The 16,896-nt window shown below is 32.2% G+C and overlaps 1 protein-coding gene across 3 annotated transcripts; it reads right to left on the bottom strand.

The window, feature by feature from the left end:
• Positions 1-9,022: 9,022 nt before the first annotated feature.
• LOC149475424 (uncharacterized) lies at positions 9,023-16,712 on the bottom strand. Of its 3 annotated transcripts, none has more exons than XM_089713497.1 (7): positions 16,298-16,712; positions 15,307-15,388; positions 14,138-14,167; positions 13,608-13,711; positions 13,043-13,158; positions 11,125-11,198; positions 9,023-10,197 (listed from the first exon to the last, which is right to left on the bottom strand). In XM_089713497.1, exons 1-6 carry the CDS (start codon positions 16,413-16,415, stop codon positions 11,148-11,150), a joined length of 501 nt encoding a protein of 166 aa, XP_089569623.1. In that variant the 5' UTR covers positions 16,416-16,712; the 3' UTR covers positions 9,023-10,197; positions 11,125-11,147. The 3 variants fall into 3 exon arrangements, with proteins under 3 accessions (XP_089569623.1, XP_089569622.1, XP_089569624.1); XM_089713496.1 differs by having other exon boundaries at positions 9,024-10,197; positions 14,138-14,170; XM_089713498.1 differs by lacking the exon at positions 14,138-14,167 and having other exon boundaries at positions 9,024-10,197.
• Positions 16,713-16,896: the final 184 nt, after the last annotated feature.

Raw genomic sequence — 16,896 nt, 5'->3', positions numbered from 1 at the left:
ATGTATACAATGTAGACAGTAAGTATGATGGATTAATCGGATCTGATTTACTTAAGAAACTAGATGCAAATATCGATATGAAGCACCAAGTTTTAGAAACATTAAACGCCAAAATACCGATTATATTTAACCCTCCGTTAGAAATCACCTTATATAAAAACGGAAAGCAAAATAGTAACGCGGATGCCTTGTCACGAATTAAGGTTAATGCATTGACTGAAAATGACGATGTGTCAATGAAAGTTAACGTAGACGAGAAGGAGCGAAACCTTCAAAAACACTTAACCGATGTAATAGACGAAATAGTAAAAGTTAGTAACGATCAGGCTGAAAAATGTGACCGACCCTTGACGCCGATTAAAATTTCGTCTGATTCAGACCGAACAGTGCCTATCACCAAAAATAATCGCCCGAGGTCCCCATATTCGATTCCGTTACCTGATAGTAGTACAATAACCGCGGAAAGCAGCACCTTGACCGCGTCTAGCAATAATAGCGAAAATACAGATACGGTTCACTCAACTCGCGATCTTGATACGGAAGGCATACTGATTCTAGATCAAGCTGTAGATTTTAATAAACAATTTACTCGACAATTTGTAAAAGATCACCACAAACGCACAAAATTCTTATACAAATATCTTACAGACAAAATTATTCATAAGAAACAGGTTATTAAGGATAAGCATGGCGGTGAAAATGATTTTAACATAGACATAGGAGATTCAGTTTACATTAAAGGATTTAACACGAGACGTGCTAAAGATAGGCCTACATATCAGAAAGCGATAGTCACGGGACCAATCCATAGAAATATTGTGCCAGTAACGACACACAATCGTGAGACTAAAGTTCCAATTAAATACATTAAGCGTCCTCCGCAGGTTACTGCTTCTGACGATCCATGTGATCCAAAACCAGGGCCTTCAACTGCACCAGATTAAACGGAATCCCGGAATACTACCCCTCCGTGAAGGCTATGCAGTCGTCAGCAATGACACATGGAGAGTTATTAAGGTGTTAGATTTAAAGTTAATATATGACGATTTAGAATTTAATATAAATAGTTATCTATCATTTAGAAATCAGGTTCATAGTTGTATTGATGTAAAAGCGTTAGGTTACGATTTTATTACAACAGAATTACAAACAGATTATCATATGAATTATACTATTGATAAATTTGAACAATTAATTCCGTCTTCTAGATCTAAATGTGGTTTATTAAATCCACTTGGTTCAGTTATAAAAATTATCACCGGTAACCTCGACAACGAAGATGCTATACAATTTGAAAACACTATTGAAAAATTAAAGACTAAACAAGACTCTATAATACATAAGACGACGATCGTTACTGAGATGGTGGGTTCGTTATTAAATGTAGCTGAAATATCTAATAACAATATTTTCATTGCAATCCAGAATAAGCTAAATGTAATTGATTCACTTTTAAATTACACAAATTTACATCAAAGGACTAATGAAATTATACATACATATTCTGCATTTTTACATAATTTTATGTCTATTTACGTTAGATTAAGTGAAATTGAAACTGCTGTAGCTTTTAGTAAAATTAAACTTTTACACCAATCCGTTGTAGATACGAAGGAATTATTACTTTTATTAAAAAATATTGAAACTAGCTCTAAGTTACCATTTCCAGTAAATTTAGATAATGTTCTTAAAATCGAACAATTAATAGAAGTACAAACTTATGTAAAACAAAGTCAAATAAAATTCGTAATGACTATTCCATTAATTACTGATGATATTTACTCATATTTTAAAATAATACCTTTACCTATATTTAACGAAGAAAAAGGTCAGACTTCCCTTATCCTTCCCAAATACCCATATGTCCTTGTGAAGGGGTTGAAAACGATGCCACTTTCACAACCATGCAAAGAAATTGATGAAGACCGGTTCCTATGCCCGGAAATACTGACATCAACACTATACAAAGACGATTGTTTAACCGATCTTCTGCGACTATCTACAAATGTTTCCAGTTGTCAGCCGATTCCCATTTCCATAGATGACGTGAAAATCGACAATGTTCTACCAAATAGATGGATACTTTACGTAAATGTGGAAACAGTACTTACTAAGGTCTGTGAAAACGAGGTAACCCAAGAATTTCTTCGTGGTATTTATTTATTGGCGTTAGACGAGATTGGCTGCTACGTGAAAATCGGAGATATAACACTAAAGAAATATGAAGCGAATGGAAATGATATTATATACCCAAGTTTACCAAAAATTATATTACCAAATTTGATGAACTCCCAGACCGACAGGAAGCCTGTTAACCTGAAGGGTGCAAATTTAACTGACATAAATATGCTTAGGCATTTAATTGAAAATAGTGAAAATAGTGAAAATAGTGAAAACCAGTTTAATAGTACAGTGAATAGTGCCGTCGGAGTGATTAACATTATAACTTTTGTATTAATCGTAATTATAATTGTAATCGTCATAGTTATTAAGTCTAAATTAAGAAAAATATGTATTCAAGAAAACCCTTCAGATTTTCTTGAAACTGAGGATGGAGGAGTTATATCGGGGCCACCCGCAGTACATGCGAGCGATGTCATATTTGTTAACGCAGCAAACCACGGACATATATCAAGATAGACTAAGCGAGTGTATGTACTTCCCGTGTCCAAACTACGATTATGAAACTTACTTGACGCTGGCCTACACTCAGTCCGCGCTTGCAGTTCGCCAAGGAAAGACGTGAAGCTGAATAAAGTAAAATGCCGAATTACGCCGTTATAAACTGTAGAAACTCCACAGCTGTGAGTGGCCGAGTTAGCAGAGATGTTTCCTTCCACCGGTAAGTAATTTTCTAATCAGAATATGCACTATTTATTTTAAAATCAAATAAAGAATATCTGTGGAAAACGATCGTGACAAACACGGATACCAAATCATACGAAATGATTCGGAATACATTGCGGCTTTTACTTGGCACGGTAAAGATCGCGTCGTATGATAACAAGCAATGAATAGCGTCTTCTCATTTTTCTGTTCTCATTTTTCTGTCCAATTTTGTGGTTAGTGATGTTCATTTGATGCAACAGTTCTCGATTCTAATCGATTTTATAATCGAACAGATAAATGATAATTTGAAGGAGCAATTTTTCAGAAAAAAAGGCATAGATTTTTTTTGTCATTTAATACGACTTGACCTAGAACTTTTAAGTATTTTAATACAAAGGTACTAAAAATAAATATTATGATATGGACGCCATTAGTTAAAGTGTCATCTTGGGAGTTTTTTAAGAAAACTCCTTATTGCTTAGACTATGTTTGTTTTTTCAGTTTTCCAAGTAACCCGAACATAAAAGGAAAATGGATCGATGCAACGGGACATAAAGATTGATTGATTGACAGTTTCATTACTTTCTTTCGATGGCCTCTCTAGTACGTAGTACATGGTAACTCAATGGGCATATGTAAGAAAAAGCTAAAACACATTAGTTTACTTGTTAGAATATTAAAAGGTTTATAACTTTATTTTATCATCCCTCTGTCTATGGTAATTATCATTTTTCTGTCTTGAATCGATTTAGTAATCGATTACGATTCATTTATTTTACTACCTCTTAGACATAGATCTAGTTTGATCTGATTTCTTTCGATTTACTTCGATGGGATAGGACGATACTAGAATCGCCGCGCGAGTGGCGGCCTAATCGATTTAGCGTAAAATGAAATTAACATCACTAAAAAGCGCTCGTGACGTCATAACGCGTCAAGGTCAGTACAAAAAATATGACACGCTTGGTTTTCATACAGTTCGCGGTACTTGCGTTGTCTACTTATATATACATGTCTGTGCAGCAAACTATGGCCACCCTGCATCGCCTTAATGCATACATATTGTATTTCTTCTAACGCTGCATTTTTGTTTAGAGATAAGTTTATTAGTTTAAGTTTTAGTTTAATTCATTCTGAATGTAGAAAGCACTAATTAAAGACGTGTAAATTAAATCTTGTGTTTTTAAAAATCGTCCTTCGGTCCGTCGAAATTTGAGTCAGTAGTAAACAAATTTACTTACGTCATTAAAGTTATAAACAGACGTTCGAATTTGGTACGGACCGCACCGTGACCTTGGTGCGCTCCGGACCATATTCGATCATGTGTACAGTGGTCCGCCGGACATAATTATTATTATTGACGGTACGGTTGGTTCGATGGTTTTTTCATCCGAACTTGGTGCGGACCGTACCAAATTCGCGCGTGTGGACGGGCGATCGCACCGGACAGCGCATTAGTCATAGACTATATACTTATTACAGCTTTAGTCATAGTTCTACCGCCAAAGAAAACGGACGTCGGTCGATCGTTATCAATGGCGATGGCGTCGGATGACGTGGCTAATACTGAAAAAAGATTAATAATATAAATTTTAGAACTCTACAAAGATTTATGATATGACTGCATATGTCTGAATGAATCCCTGTCTTTTAAATATAATTTTGCCCATTCTTTTCTCTTCGTTTTCTTCTTTTCAATGGTTGTAACTTGTACTTGTACTTGTACCAAAAGAAGCCTTGAACTGAGGTCTACATGTGAAAAAAATACAACATTCTAACCACGAATTTATTACGAGAAATAGATTTTCAAGGAATTCGGTTTGACTTTTAATGAGATTACTATGATCAATGCTCGAAATATTCACAAAAAAAGGAGATTAATTTGTATTAATTTGATATTATTGAATTGTCTTATAAATCTAAGATATTTTTTTTGTTCAGTTAATTTATTATATATAAAGATTATGTACCTACATAAAATAATATATTGAAATATCGACTATAACTAACGACTAAAACATAAACAAAAACTTGGTAATAGATAGATGATATATAGATATAATTTTGTTTACTAGGGACAACCCTGACATTCTTTGAAAATCTATATCTCGTAATAACTTCGTGGCTAGAATGTGGTATTTTTGTCACATGTAGAACTCAGTTCAAGGTTTCTTTTGGTACTAAACAGAGCTTCTACTAACGCCTGCATATAATATAAAAAATAAAAACGAAAATCAGTAAAAATTACAATACTTTCGCCTCTATCGACAATATCGAAAATTTCAAAAAGGGATAATTTGCGCCTTTAATCACTTCATATATTAGCAACGTAATAAATTATCTAGTCACTAGTGTATCTATTTTTTTATACGAATTTATTTAGCTCAGTCGGCCGCGAAAATTCCAATATTTTAAATGTTTTTTAAAAATCGTAAATTTAATCATAATTTTTAAACAAATAATATTTTCTTTGTGCGGCAATGCCTGGACGGATAGCCGAAACCGATTGAATATTGAAACTGTAAAGGCGAAGCTGCAAATTAATTAAATGTAATTTTAAATTATCGTGCAAAGATTTTTATACATTCGCTTTAGAAAATGAAGAGCTATTAAAAGCTGTTTCTTCCAACAGCAAATATAAATGCCAAAAATAAATTTTCTCTATTTAACATTGCTGTTTTAATTATCTCCCGTAAAAAATAACTAAAACTCGTATTTTTGATGCTGTTAACCCTTAAATCAAATACTGGCAGCCCTAGGTGCGGTGCGGTCGTGTGGCGAGTCGATCGCACCGCACGAGTACGGTGGTCCGGTCGCACCAGTTCGAACGTCTGTTTATAATTTTATTATTGACGGTACGGTTGGTTCGATGGTTTTTTCATCCGAACTTGGTGCGGACCGTACCAAATTCGCGCGTGTGGACGGGCGATCGCACCGGACAGCGCATTAGTCATAGACAATATACTTATTACAGCTTTAGTCATAGTTCTACCGCCAAACAAAACGGACGTCGGTCGATCGTTATCAATGGCGATGGCGTCGGATGACGTGGCTAATACTGAAAAAAGATTAATAATATAAATTTTAGAACTCTACAAAGATTTATGATATGACTGCATAATTATGTCTGAATGAATCACTGTCTTTTAAATATAATTTTGCCCATTCTTTTCTCTTCGTTTTCTTCTTTTCAATGGTTGTAACTTGTACTTGTACTTGTACCAAAAGAAGCCTTGAACTGAGTGAGGTCTATATGTGAAAAAAATACAACATTCTAACCACGAATTTATTACGAGAAATAGATTTTCAAGGAATTCGGTTTGACTTTTAATGAGATTACTATGATCAATGCTCGAAATATTCACAAAAAAAGGAGATTAATTTGTATTAATTTGATATTATTGAATTGTCTTATAAATCTAAGATATTTTTTTTGTTCAGTTAATTTATTACATATAAAGATTATGTACCTACATATAATAATATATTGAAATATCGACTATAACTAACGACTAAAACATAAACAAAAACTTGGTAATAGATAGATGATATATATAATTTTGTTTACTAGGGACAACCCTGACATTCTTTGAAAATCTATATCTCGTAATAACTTCGTGGCTAGAATGTGGTATTTTTGTCACATGTAGAACTCAGTTCAAGGTTTCTTTTGGTACTAAACAGAGCTTCTACTAACGCCTGCATATAATATAAAAAAATAAAAACGAAAATCAGTAAAAATTACAATACTTTCGCCTCTATCGACAATATCGAAAATTTCAAAAAGGGATAATTTGCGCCTTTAATCACTTCATATATTAGCAACGTAATAAATTATCTAGTCACTAGTGTATCTATTTTTTTATACGAATTTATTTAGCTCAGTCGGCCGCGAAAATTCCAATATTTTAAATGTTTTTTTAAAAATCGTAAATTTAATCATAATTTTTAAACAAAGAATATTTTCTTTGTGCGGCAATGCCTGGACGGATAGCCGAAACCGATTGAATATTGAAACTGTAAAGGCGAAGCTGCAAATTAATTAAATGTAATTTTAAATTATCGTGCAAAGATTTTTATACATTCGCTTTAGAAAATGAAGAGCTATTAAAAGCTGTTTCTTCCAACAGCAAATATAAATGCCAAAAATAAATTTTCTCTATTTAACATTGCTGTTTTAATTATCTCCCGTAAAAAATAACTAAAACTCGTATTTTTGATGCTGTTAACCCTTAAATCCTGGCATCTTAAATACTGGCAACCCTAGGTGCGGTGCGGTCGTGTGGCGAGTCGATCGCACCGCACGAGTACGGTGGTCCGGTCGCACCAGTTCGAACGTCTGTTTATAATTTAAATACGTGTAGAAAGAGACGCATACATGTTCGTTAATTTAACTTTTAGGTTATATTATAATCTGCTAGCGAGCTTAAATACGTCAAGTTTGTAATTCATATAGGACTTTTGAGATTGTATATTTTTGGGTAATTTTAAAATATTCCATTTTAAAATTACCCCCAGACATCTTTTCACAGAAACAACTGTCAAATTTTATGTTTTATAGACAATTCAGAGTGTCGATTCCATATGAAAAATTATTATGTATTATTCGTTAATACTACGTATGCCGAATGGTCCTGCGTCCATGTCAGTCTTTAATCGCAGATCGTAAGACAATATCGCACCAAAGGTGTTAATAAATCACTACATAGTATAAAACTACGTTGTATCTTTTTCCGCCATCTGTATGCTGAGATCTTTAAAACTATGCAACGGATTTTGATTGGGTTTGATTGGGGAGTGATTATCGAGGAAGGTTTTAGTATATAATATACTTTATTAGGTTAGCGGGCGCAGCCGCGGGCAGAAAGCTAGTGTGTTTTATAATAAATAAAAATATTGTATCTCGATTGAATTTCATACACATTAAATTATCTACAATAAATTATCAATGTTTATAATTATTAGATTGTCTTACAATTTCGGAGATATACAATTGAAAGTAAACTAATGAAAATATTAATTAAAATCATTTTATAAATTGTACTTTTTAAAGTAGGTATGGGAATAGACAATTTTTCTGGACGAGTCATAAATATAGGATGAAAAAATTACATGATTTTTAACCATGGCTACACAATAATAATATTCGAGTAAATAGACATAACTATACATGGAATATTTTTGTTTCTTTTCGCCTTCCATCATCATCATTAATAATAACACTAGATACACTATAAGTGACTAAAAATTGTAAATCCAATAAGGTCGAATTTATTTCGGATTGCATTGACCAGCTACTTTAGGTGAATAGAAATTTTCTGTATGGCAAAAGTTTCAAGTTTTTATATATATGATTGTATATTTCTAAATTTTATTTATTATTAATGATCGAAGCTTATTCGACCTTGCAATTTGAGCTTTTTGATTAATTTTGAGCATTTAGGATATTATACCTTTATATCCATGTTATTAAAAGGATAAGAATTTATAGTTTGTTCCAATAATATTTAAAGAACCTAGAGAGCTACTACTAAAGTAAAAAATTAGTAAAAACTAATAGTTATACATACTACCTAAGAATTTTGCTAATCTTCAGAATTGGATAAATTACTAAAACTGTATGATTTAATGTTTTTGAGCCTCATTATTTTGGATGTCGATAAACATACATATTAATTGTATTAGATAAAAACACTACATCTTTGGATAATTATTATAAAATTGGTTTAGTATATAGCCAATAACAATAAGTATAGAATATAGAATTATGCATATAATGGTGTTATTTTTAAGAAATAAAAGAAATTCGCATATTTAGAGGTATTTTAAATGCCATTGCATGTTATTGGCAATTTTTCTTTCTTCCTTTCTTTAAATTTTCTTTCATTGTGTACAATAAAATGAAAACCATAAAGGTACACTATGGGTATAATTTAAAAAATATTTATAATAGTTAATGCTTCTATCGTAAAATGGATTTGTTAGCAAATCAGGCTTTGTGATTAAAATATTTAACATTATTTAAGTGAAGATACCTTAAAAATGCTAGTTTGGAATGCGAGAGAAACGTAAGCTTCTATCTGCTATATTATATTCAGAGCAATTATAGTAATCCAACTGTAATTTCAAGAAAAAATAATTATTTGGAAATAATAATAATTATACTTGTATATGTATAAAAACTAAAGAGAGGAACAATATAAATATATACTTGACTATTTATTGTGAAAATATTTAAATAAGATATCTTTATGTGTTTCTTAACTGTCAAATTGACATTTCACGCATAGGTATTTGATAGAATTACAATTTAGTTCATTAAAAATTGTATACTAAAAAAAGACACAAGTAACTAGTATTAGAAATAAATATTTTCAAAATGGCACCAATTTTTTTAATATCCCAATTCATACAACAAGCCTTACAAAGATAACCTATAAAAATAAGTACACGAAGTGTGGATTACAAGGGAATTGTATTTTTTCAAATGATTTTAATTAATACCAAGACTTATTTAACTTTTTTTTATTCCCGGCATGTCCGTCATTCTGTTTATTCAAGATTGAAATTATATAAATACTTTTTTCTCATATGAGATTTATCTAAATCGTAGACAAAGCCGCGGGCATCTACATATTACGTTTTTATACGAAAGGCTAGTATAAATCGTTAATATTAGAAGATATATTTATGAAACCATTTCTCATCATCATCTGAGGCTCTATAGCCGCGAGTGGGTCTTGGCCTGGTCCAGTATTTTCATCCAGACAAAGTATTTATAAAAGTAAAAATTATATTTATCCAGATAAGATAAAGTAAGGTAGGAAATCTAGTGGTCACGGACGAATTCTACTTATACCCGTGGCCCTGTCGTTGTGGGTTTTTAACACAGTGGGGTTTTGGTCGTTAGAAATCCGACATAACCCACGGCCTCTTCCCCGGAGGCCGTGGGTATCTTTGCAAGATATAAATAAATATCATAGGACATTATTACACAAATCGACCTAGTCCCACAGTAAGCTCAATTTAGGCTTGTGTTGTGGGTACTAGGCGACGATAAATATATTTAATAAATACATATATAGATAACACCCAGGACCAAGAACAAATAATTGAGTTTATCACACAAATATTTGCCCTGACCGGGGATCGAACCTGGGACCGTCGGCTCAGTAGGCAGTTACTTTACCACTGCGCCAACCGCGTCGTCGATTGCCCCACTTACAAAAAAAAAGGTAGGAAATCTAGTAACATAATATACAAGTACATGTTTAAAGCCATTATTTTCGTCATTATTTTTTCAATATTCCATTCGACACGAATACCTAGTCTACACCTTCCCAATATAACTACAGATGACTAACATATCTGAAACAAAGAGATTTAGTTATAAAAAAGAGCGTATGTACCGAGCACACGTGTCAGAAGTGAAACTGCTATGGCAAGATTGAAAAAAAAATTTAGATATTAAAATTTTATAAGATTGAAAGATACCAAAATCGTCGCCTTACTCCATGACGTGACGGTATTGCCATGACGCGACCTTGAAATTTTACTCTCAACGCGCCTAAAGAAGTTTCACTTCAAAAAGACATGTAAAGGGGAACATTAATTTTTTTTGTTATTTTTTTAACTATTAATGTGCGTTGCTTGCTGCAAAAACTTCATCAAAGCAAAGATTTATTCAGTTTGTACAAGGTAACATTAAATTTGATTAAACTGTGCAGTATATTGTATAAAATGACCTTTAAACGAGAGATTCAAACTGATTATTTTTTATAGAAGTGACCTGTGGGAAAATACCTATTCATTAAATTTAGTTTAACCTTCTTAATTTTTTCTTATTTCATTACATTGAAATTAATCCTTGAGGACACAAATCTATAATCTATACTAATATTATATAACTGAATAGTTTTTTTGTTTGAACGCGATAATCTCAGGAACTACTGGTCCGATTTGAAAAATTATTTTGGTGTTAGGTAGCCCATTTATCTAGGAAGGCTATAGGCTATATATCATCTCGCTAAGACTAACAGGAGCGGGGTAATGCGGGTGAAACTGCGGAGCGCAGCTAGTATGTTATAAGATTAGATAATGTATTGTACTAGCTGTGCCCCACGGATTTACCCGCATTTCTCCACTCCTGTTGGTCTTGCTCGATAAATGGGCTATCTAACACCGAAAGAATTTTTCAAATCGGACCAGTATTTCCTGAGACAAGCGCGTTAAAAAAAACCATTCAGTTTTATAATATAAGTATAGATGATTGCTGGGTAAATACAATAATCTTACCATTAAAATAATCCCTATATCAGCTATGTACTCTCATTTCTCGGTGGTTTAACTGGTGCGGTCAGCGTTGGATCCTGGAAAATAATATCATAACATTAACATTCTATAAACTAGACTTTTTATTTTTATTTATTTTTTATTAAAGTGAAACTTTTATTACATCGTCTCAAACTGTTTGGTCTGTGTAGCGCATGTCACGTGTATCGCGGCTGCCGAGTAGGTATACCTACCGACCGTCGACCGTCACGCGACATGCGCTACACAAAGCAGTGTTCGGAACCGTTCGAACAGTTTCACTTTTACCGTGGTTTCATAAAACCACACAACATTTTTTTTTTTTTATTTATTTTAAAGTAGACTTAGGCCTGCCGCAGATATGGCGAACCGCAGCGCAGCGCTTTTAAGCTATTGCATAGCTTCTATCGCGGGCCTTGAGCTCGGGGACCGAATCCAGAAATTCCGTAACGAAAAAACCTCACGCTCCCCACTCCGACGGGCGGAGGTGTGGCTTGAAGGCATAGCATGCAATAGCTTTACCGCGGCAGTCCCCGAGTGCCACACGTCTTTTTTTTTTATTACATTATTATAATAATAATTACTAACTATAGCTCCCACACTAAGAGATCTTGTGTCGTGAGAGCTGTATTGTTTAACTATTATCAACATTGTTATCATTAGAATAAAATTCAAAATCAAATAACAATTTATTTCGGGGAACATCGTAGCGTCACGCGAAAATATTTGTTATTTTAATGACCACAATGTCGATAATAGTGTGTCAACGAAAAATGCACCGCGCTACGCTTCTCCATATCTACGCTGGCCCTTAGGGTGCTTGTCGACCAATAATGTACGAGGCTGGGTAGCGAGGAATGTGTGAATAACCAATCATATCGCTTCATTTAGTTTGAAGTTTTAAGCTATTGGTTATTTACAAACACATTCCTCGCTTCACACCTTCGCACGTTATTGATAGAAAAGCACCGTAACAATCGTCTGTAGTTCGTAAAAACGTGAAAGCGGCGTTTTACAAAACATTCATTCAAATGAGCACCTTATTTCGTAGCGGTAAAGTTCAAAGTCTATTGTATCGGTTATAAGAAAACTCTACTTAATACACGCGTAGGCAGAGTTTTGCTTGGGATAGTTTTTGACCGTGATGGTATGTGAAATGAAATGAAATGAAAATGAAATGAAATGAAAATGAAATAAAATGAAAATAAGTTTATTATGGACATATTATGAAAAAAAAAATATACAATTTTTACAAATGTCAATATCATATAACTGAATATACAGGGTGTCCCACTATTGGTATACTAAGCGCGAAGGGACTTGTAGTTTTGCATACACCGATCACGTAAAAAATACTTAAACAACAAATTTACGCCAAAAATTTTTTGCTAAATTTTTCCTTATAATCCTTTTAGCTTCGAGCAGCCGGCATATACAGCTTTGCTAATGTGAGCATTTTGTCTATGCAATCATAATCTTAAACGATAGCTCACTTGCTGGTGGCAAAGTTGGGCGGGTTGCTTGTTAGGGGAGTACACATAGAGTTTTAAGAATTCATCTATTTGAAAAAAAATGCGCCTGGAATTTTATAAGTATTTTTTACGTACTCAGCGTATGCAAAACTATAACCTCCTTTAGGCTTAGTATACCGACGGTGGGACACCCTGTATATATCCGTATGAGCTACTCAAACCAGTATTTTAAAATGAAAAAAAAAAACAGTGGGGCAAAATTCTTTCGAAATTTTTATAATTTTTACAACTTTTTTGTCACTTTAATTGACAGAAAATGTAAACGGAACATATCCCGAATCTTTGTTTAGCTATTATTATTATTACCATATATTATTTATAATTTAACTTATATTTGAAACTGGCTATTTATAATTTATTTAAATAAATACCTGCTCCAAGCTTTCGGATGAAGTAAGGTGACCGTTCTTAAGTGACTCTTTCAATGTGTCTTCTTCATCTGAAGGCACGTCGTAGAATTCTTCGCTGTCAAATTCGATATCTGTTCCTGGAATATCAATTAAAAGCATATCTAATATAATAATTTAGTAAAAACAACAAGATCGTTTTCCGCCTTGTATGCTTAGATCTTTAACTACGCAACGGAATATGATGCGTTTTTTTTTAAATATACATAATATAAGAGTGATTCTCGAGTAAGGTTAAAACCTTAACCAGCATAGTTTCCGATCCCGTGGGATTTCCGGGATAAAACCTATCCTATGTCCTTTCTCAGGTCTCAAGCTAAATCTGTACCAAATTTGAAGTAAATTCATGCAATACTTTTTGAGTTCAGCCCGGACATACATACAGACAAACAGACAAAAATTCTAAAAACTATATTTTTGGCTTCGGTACTATTGTAGATCATGCCCCAAATATTCTTTAAAAAAATGTTATATATACAGTTTTTACTTGCCAACGATTTTATTATATGTAGGTATAGATAAAACAAACCTGCCAAAGAGTGACAATCGGTGAAATATTCCGAATCAGTGACGTCACCGGCCGGTGTCACTTCGCGCCGTACGCGCGCTTTTAATTTCGCGCGGCGCGCTTGCCTGGAATAGTGTAAAACTCCCGCCGTACAAGAAGGACAAAAATTGCTAGTTTTTGTGTATTTTTATATAAATTCTTTAATATAAAATTGCTATCTACTATTTTGTGTTTATTGTAAAATATATTTCACTGTTGAGTAGTGAGATGTTATAATTTATTTTTTTTATGTTGGAAGGAAAACATAATTGTTTATTGTTTTATATTCAAATCCTGTTCCAATTATAAAAGTACCTACAGAAACTTAAATATGTCTACTTTTAGCAGTACAATAAATTTGTAAATTATTTTAATTTGAGAACTACTGTTATTTACGACAATCTAAAATTATTTTTCTTAACCAGATATATCTTTTAAGACACTGTTTTGAAGTATCACAATCATTACAATTTCCATATAATATTTCTGTATTATCAACAAAATAAAATTACCTAGCTGGCATGGCTTCTAAATTTTTGTTCCTTCTTTAACAACAGGAGTTTTTTATTCATTTAATATATATTTTTCATAGACAATGGTACGTAAACTAAATAAAATTATATGATTCTGTGTAGGCATGCATGCACTTGACTAAGATGAAACTTATAAGTAAGCTTTTACATACTATATATAAATCAAATAAAAGATAATCAAACCTAAAATATATGTTGCATTTTCGATAAAAAATATAAATTATAGTTATTTTGGCCACTACTGGTGTAAACTACAAAAAAAAATTGATATGGTTTAAGAAAAATACCATATAGAAAAAAAATATTGCTTTGATCTATAGTCTTTACCATATAATTACCAGCAACAAAAATTTAGAGAAATTTTTAAAGTGAAATATTAAAGCCTGGAATAAGGATACTAAGTGTTACAGGTCAATTATTACTAGCAAGGAATATTTTTAATCTACTTTTAAAGATACTTACACAGTTTTAAAGACTTTAACAAAATATGGATTGCATTAAAATTTAAATATTTGAAAAAAATGGGTTTGAATCTGGCCACACTAACAATTTTTCACTCTTTATAATTTTTAAAATACTCACGTAATAATGTAATAATTCAAAATGGTGATAAAAATATATTTAAACTTGGAAATACAATAATAATAACTGATACTGAAGGTCAAACATATCATATATTATTTGATTTACTACAGGTAGGTATATCATATTATCATATTAAGGATTTTGAGTGTTTTTTTCCAATTATTGATTAATTATTTTATTACGATATATGAAATAGCATAAGTACATAATTATTTCTTGATTCTTAAAAACTCATCTTTAAACATGTCCATGTACAGGTAAATAAATAAAACTATTCTTATGTATTTACCATTAACAATAATAATTGAGAAATATATCCTATATGTAGGTATATATCATAAATGCAAAAGTTTGTGAGAATGGATGCACATATGTATATTTGTTAATAGTTAATTCACAAACAATAACTACTGGACGGATTTAGATGAAACTTTACAGTAATATAGGTAATAACTACATCAGTGGTCAGAATAACAAATGAGCTTTAGACATAGTCAATCTCCATGCATGTTCGTTCATAACACTTGCACAAATAAAATAAATCATTTAATTCAAGTACTTACGTCTCTTTCTGTAGTTCCCTAAGTGCTTCCAATTCAGCCCTCATGCTTGATACTTGTTTATCCAATCTTGCCACTTCACTGACTGAAAAATAAATGCCAATACAATTAATTTATTACAGAAAAATCTAGAGGATATATCAGGTTACTTGGTGGTTACTGTAACGTTACAATCTATTCTCATATTATTAAGCTGAGGAGATTTTTGATTTTGTTCGAACATGCTAATCCTAAGAACTAATGGTTCAAATTGTAAAATTAGTTTTGAACACTATAAACACACAGTATAAACTTATAAAATCAAAACAAACACATATAGATTAGGTGTGTATAATCCTGCGAGTCCCACATACCCCCTCGTGCAGTAAAACTGTAGAGGGGGATGCATAAATGCATTTCCCAAAGTTAAAAAAAAATTGTGTATAATTTGTTACTAATAGACAAAGCAGTATTTACAGAAAGAGATTACATATATTATCCTTTGTGTTAAATGCTGTCTCATCCTTAATCATTAAAATTTACTAACATCTTTGTAATGTAAATTGTAATCACTATCACTACACAGTATAAAACAAAGTCGCTTTCTCTGTCCCTATGTCCCTTTTTAAATCTTTAAAACTACGCAACGGATTTTGATGCGGTTTTTTTTAATAGATAGAGTGATTCAAGAGGAAGGTTTTAGTATATAATTTATTAGGTTTTAGACAAAGCGGGCGAAGCCGCGGGCGGTAAGCTAGTTGTAGATACAAGATGATAACTTCACATAAAAACAATTAAAGAACAAGCACAAAAAAATATATGTGTTAATGAAATAGTTATCACAAATACTAGTATGATTCTCTTTATAATAATTAAACCTTAACACTTTATTTCCTATAATATTTCTAAAACATTCACATAAACAATATTTTAAATACAAAAACAATAAGTTATATACCCTGGAGCTTAACAACACAAATTGTATTCTAATAAATTAATGTTTTCTAACACTTACCTAACATAGCTCTCCTTTTCTCTGCGTAGACCTGTTCATATAAAAACATGCCTGCTGCTCCGACAAGACCGACAACTGCGGCGCCTACCATCCACCGGGGCGACAAATAGCTGTTCATTTTACGAGTTACTAAGCACACTAGTCTATATTCTCTAATAGTTATTATGCAACGTATGTTATTACACTTGGTAAGCAAATTTTACTGCAAAACCATAAAACGTTGTACGTTCGACAATTCACATTGAAGCAAATAAAATAATAAGGCGTAAATGCACTAGGGAGAACTATTCAATCGGGCTTGGTTGCAAACTACGTTCCCTACAATATCGTGGATATGAATTTTCTATTAATTTTGAACTTTTTCAAAGTGAAATCGGTCTCGTTTCTTCAAACAAAATATTACATGTGTCAAAACTCAAAAGTTCAAAAGACAAAAGTCAAACTGACAACGAAATCAAAGTCTATAATAATAGACAGCAGAGTTTCGTGCATTACAAGGTAAGGTAAAAGGTTTTATTTCTTGTTTGTATTTCGCTATAAAAAACAACGTAAGATTATGAAAATAGCGATATAGGCACATAGGATTATAATATTATATA

The sequence above is a fragment of the Colias philodice genome, chromosome 30 (genome assembly GCF_061535455.1).
Source record: "Colias philodice isolate Cphi_HAF_F1 chromosome 30, ilColPhil1 Martin Lab GWU primary, whole genome shotgun sequence".
NCBI lineage: Eukaryota > Metazoa > Arthropoda > Insecta > Lepidoptera > Pieridae > Colias > Colias philodice.
This window is presented reverse-complemented; position numbering and strand designations above follow the sequence as displayed.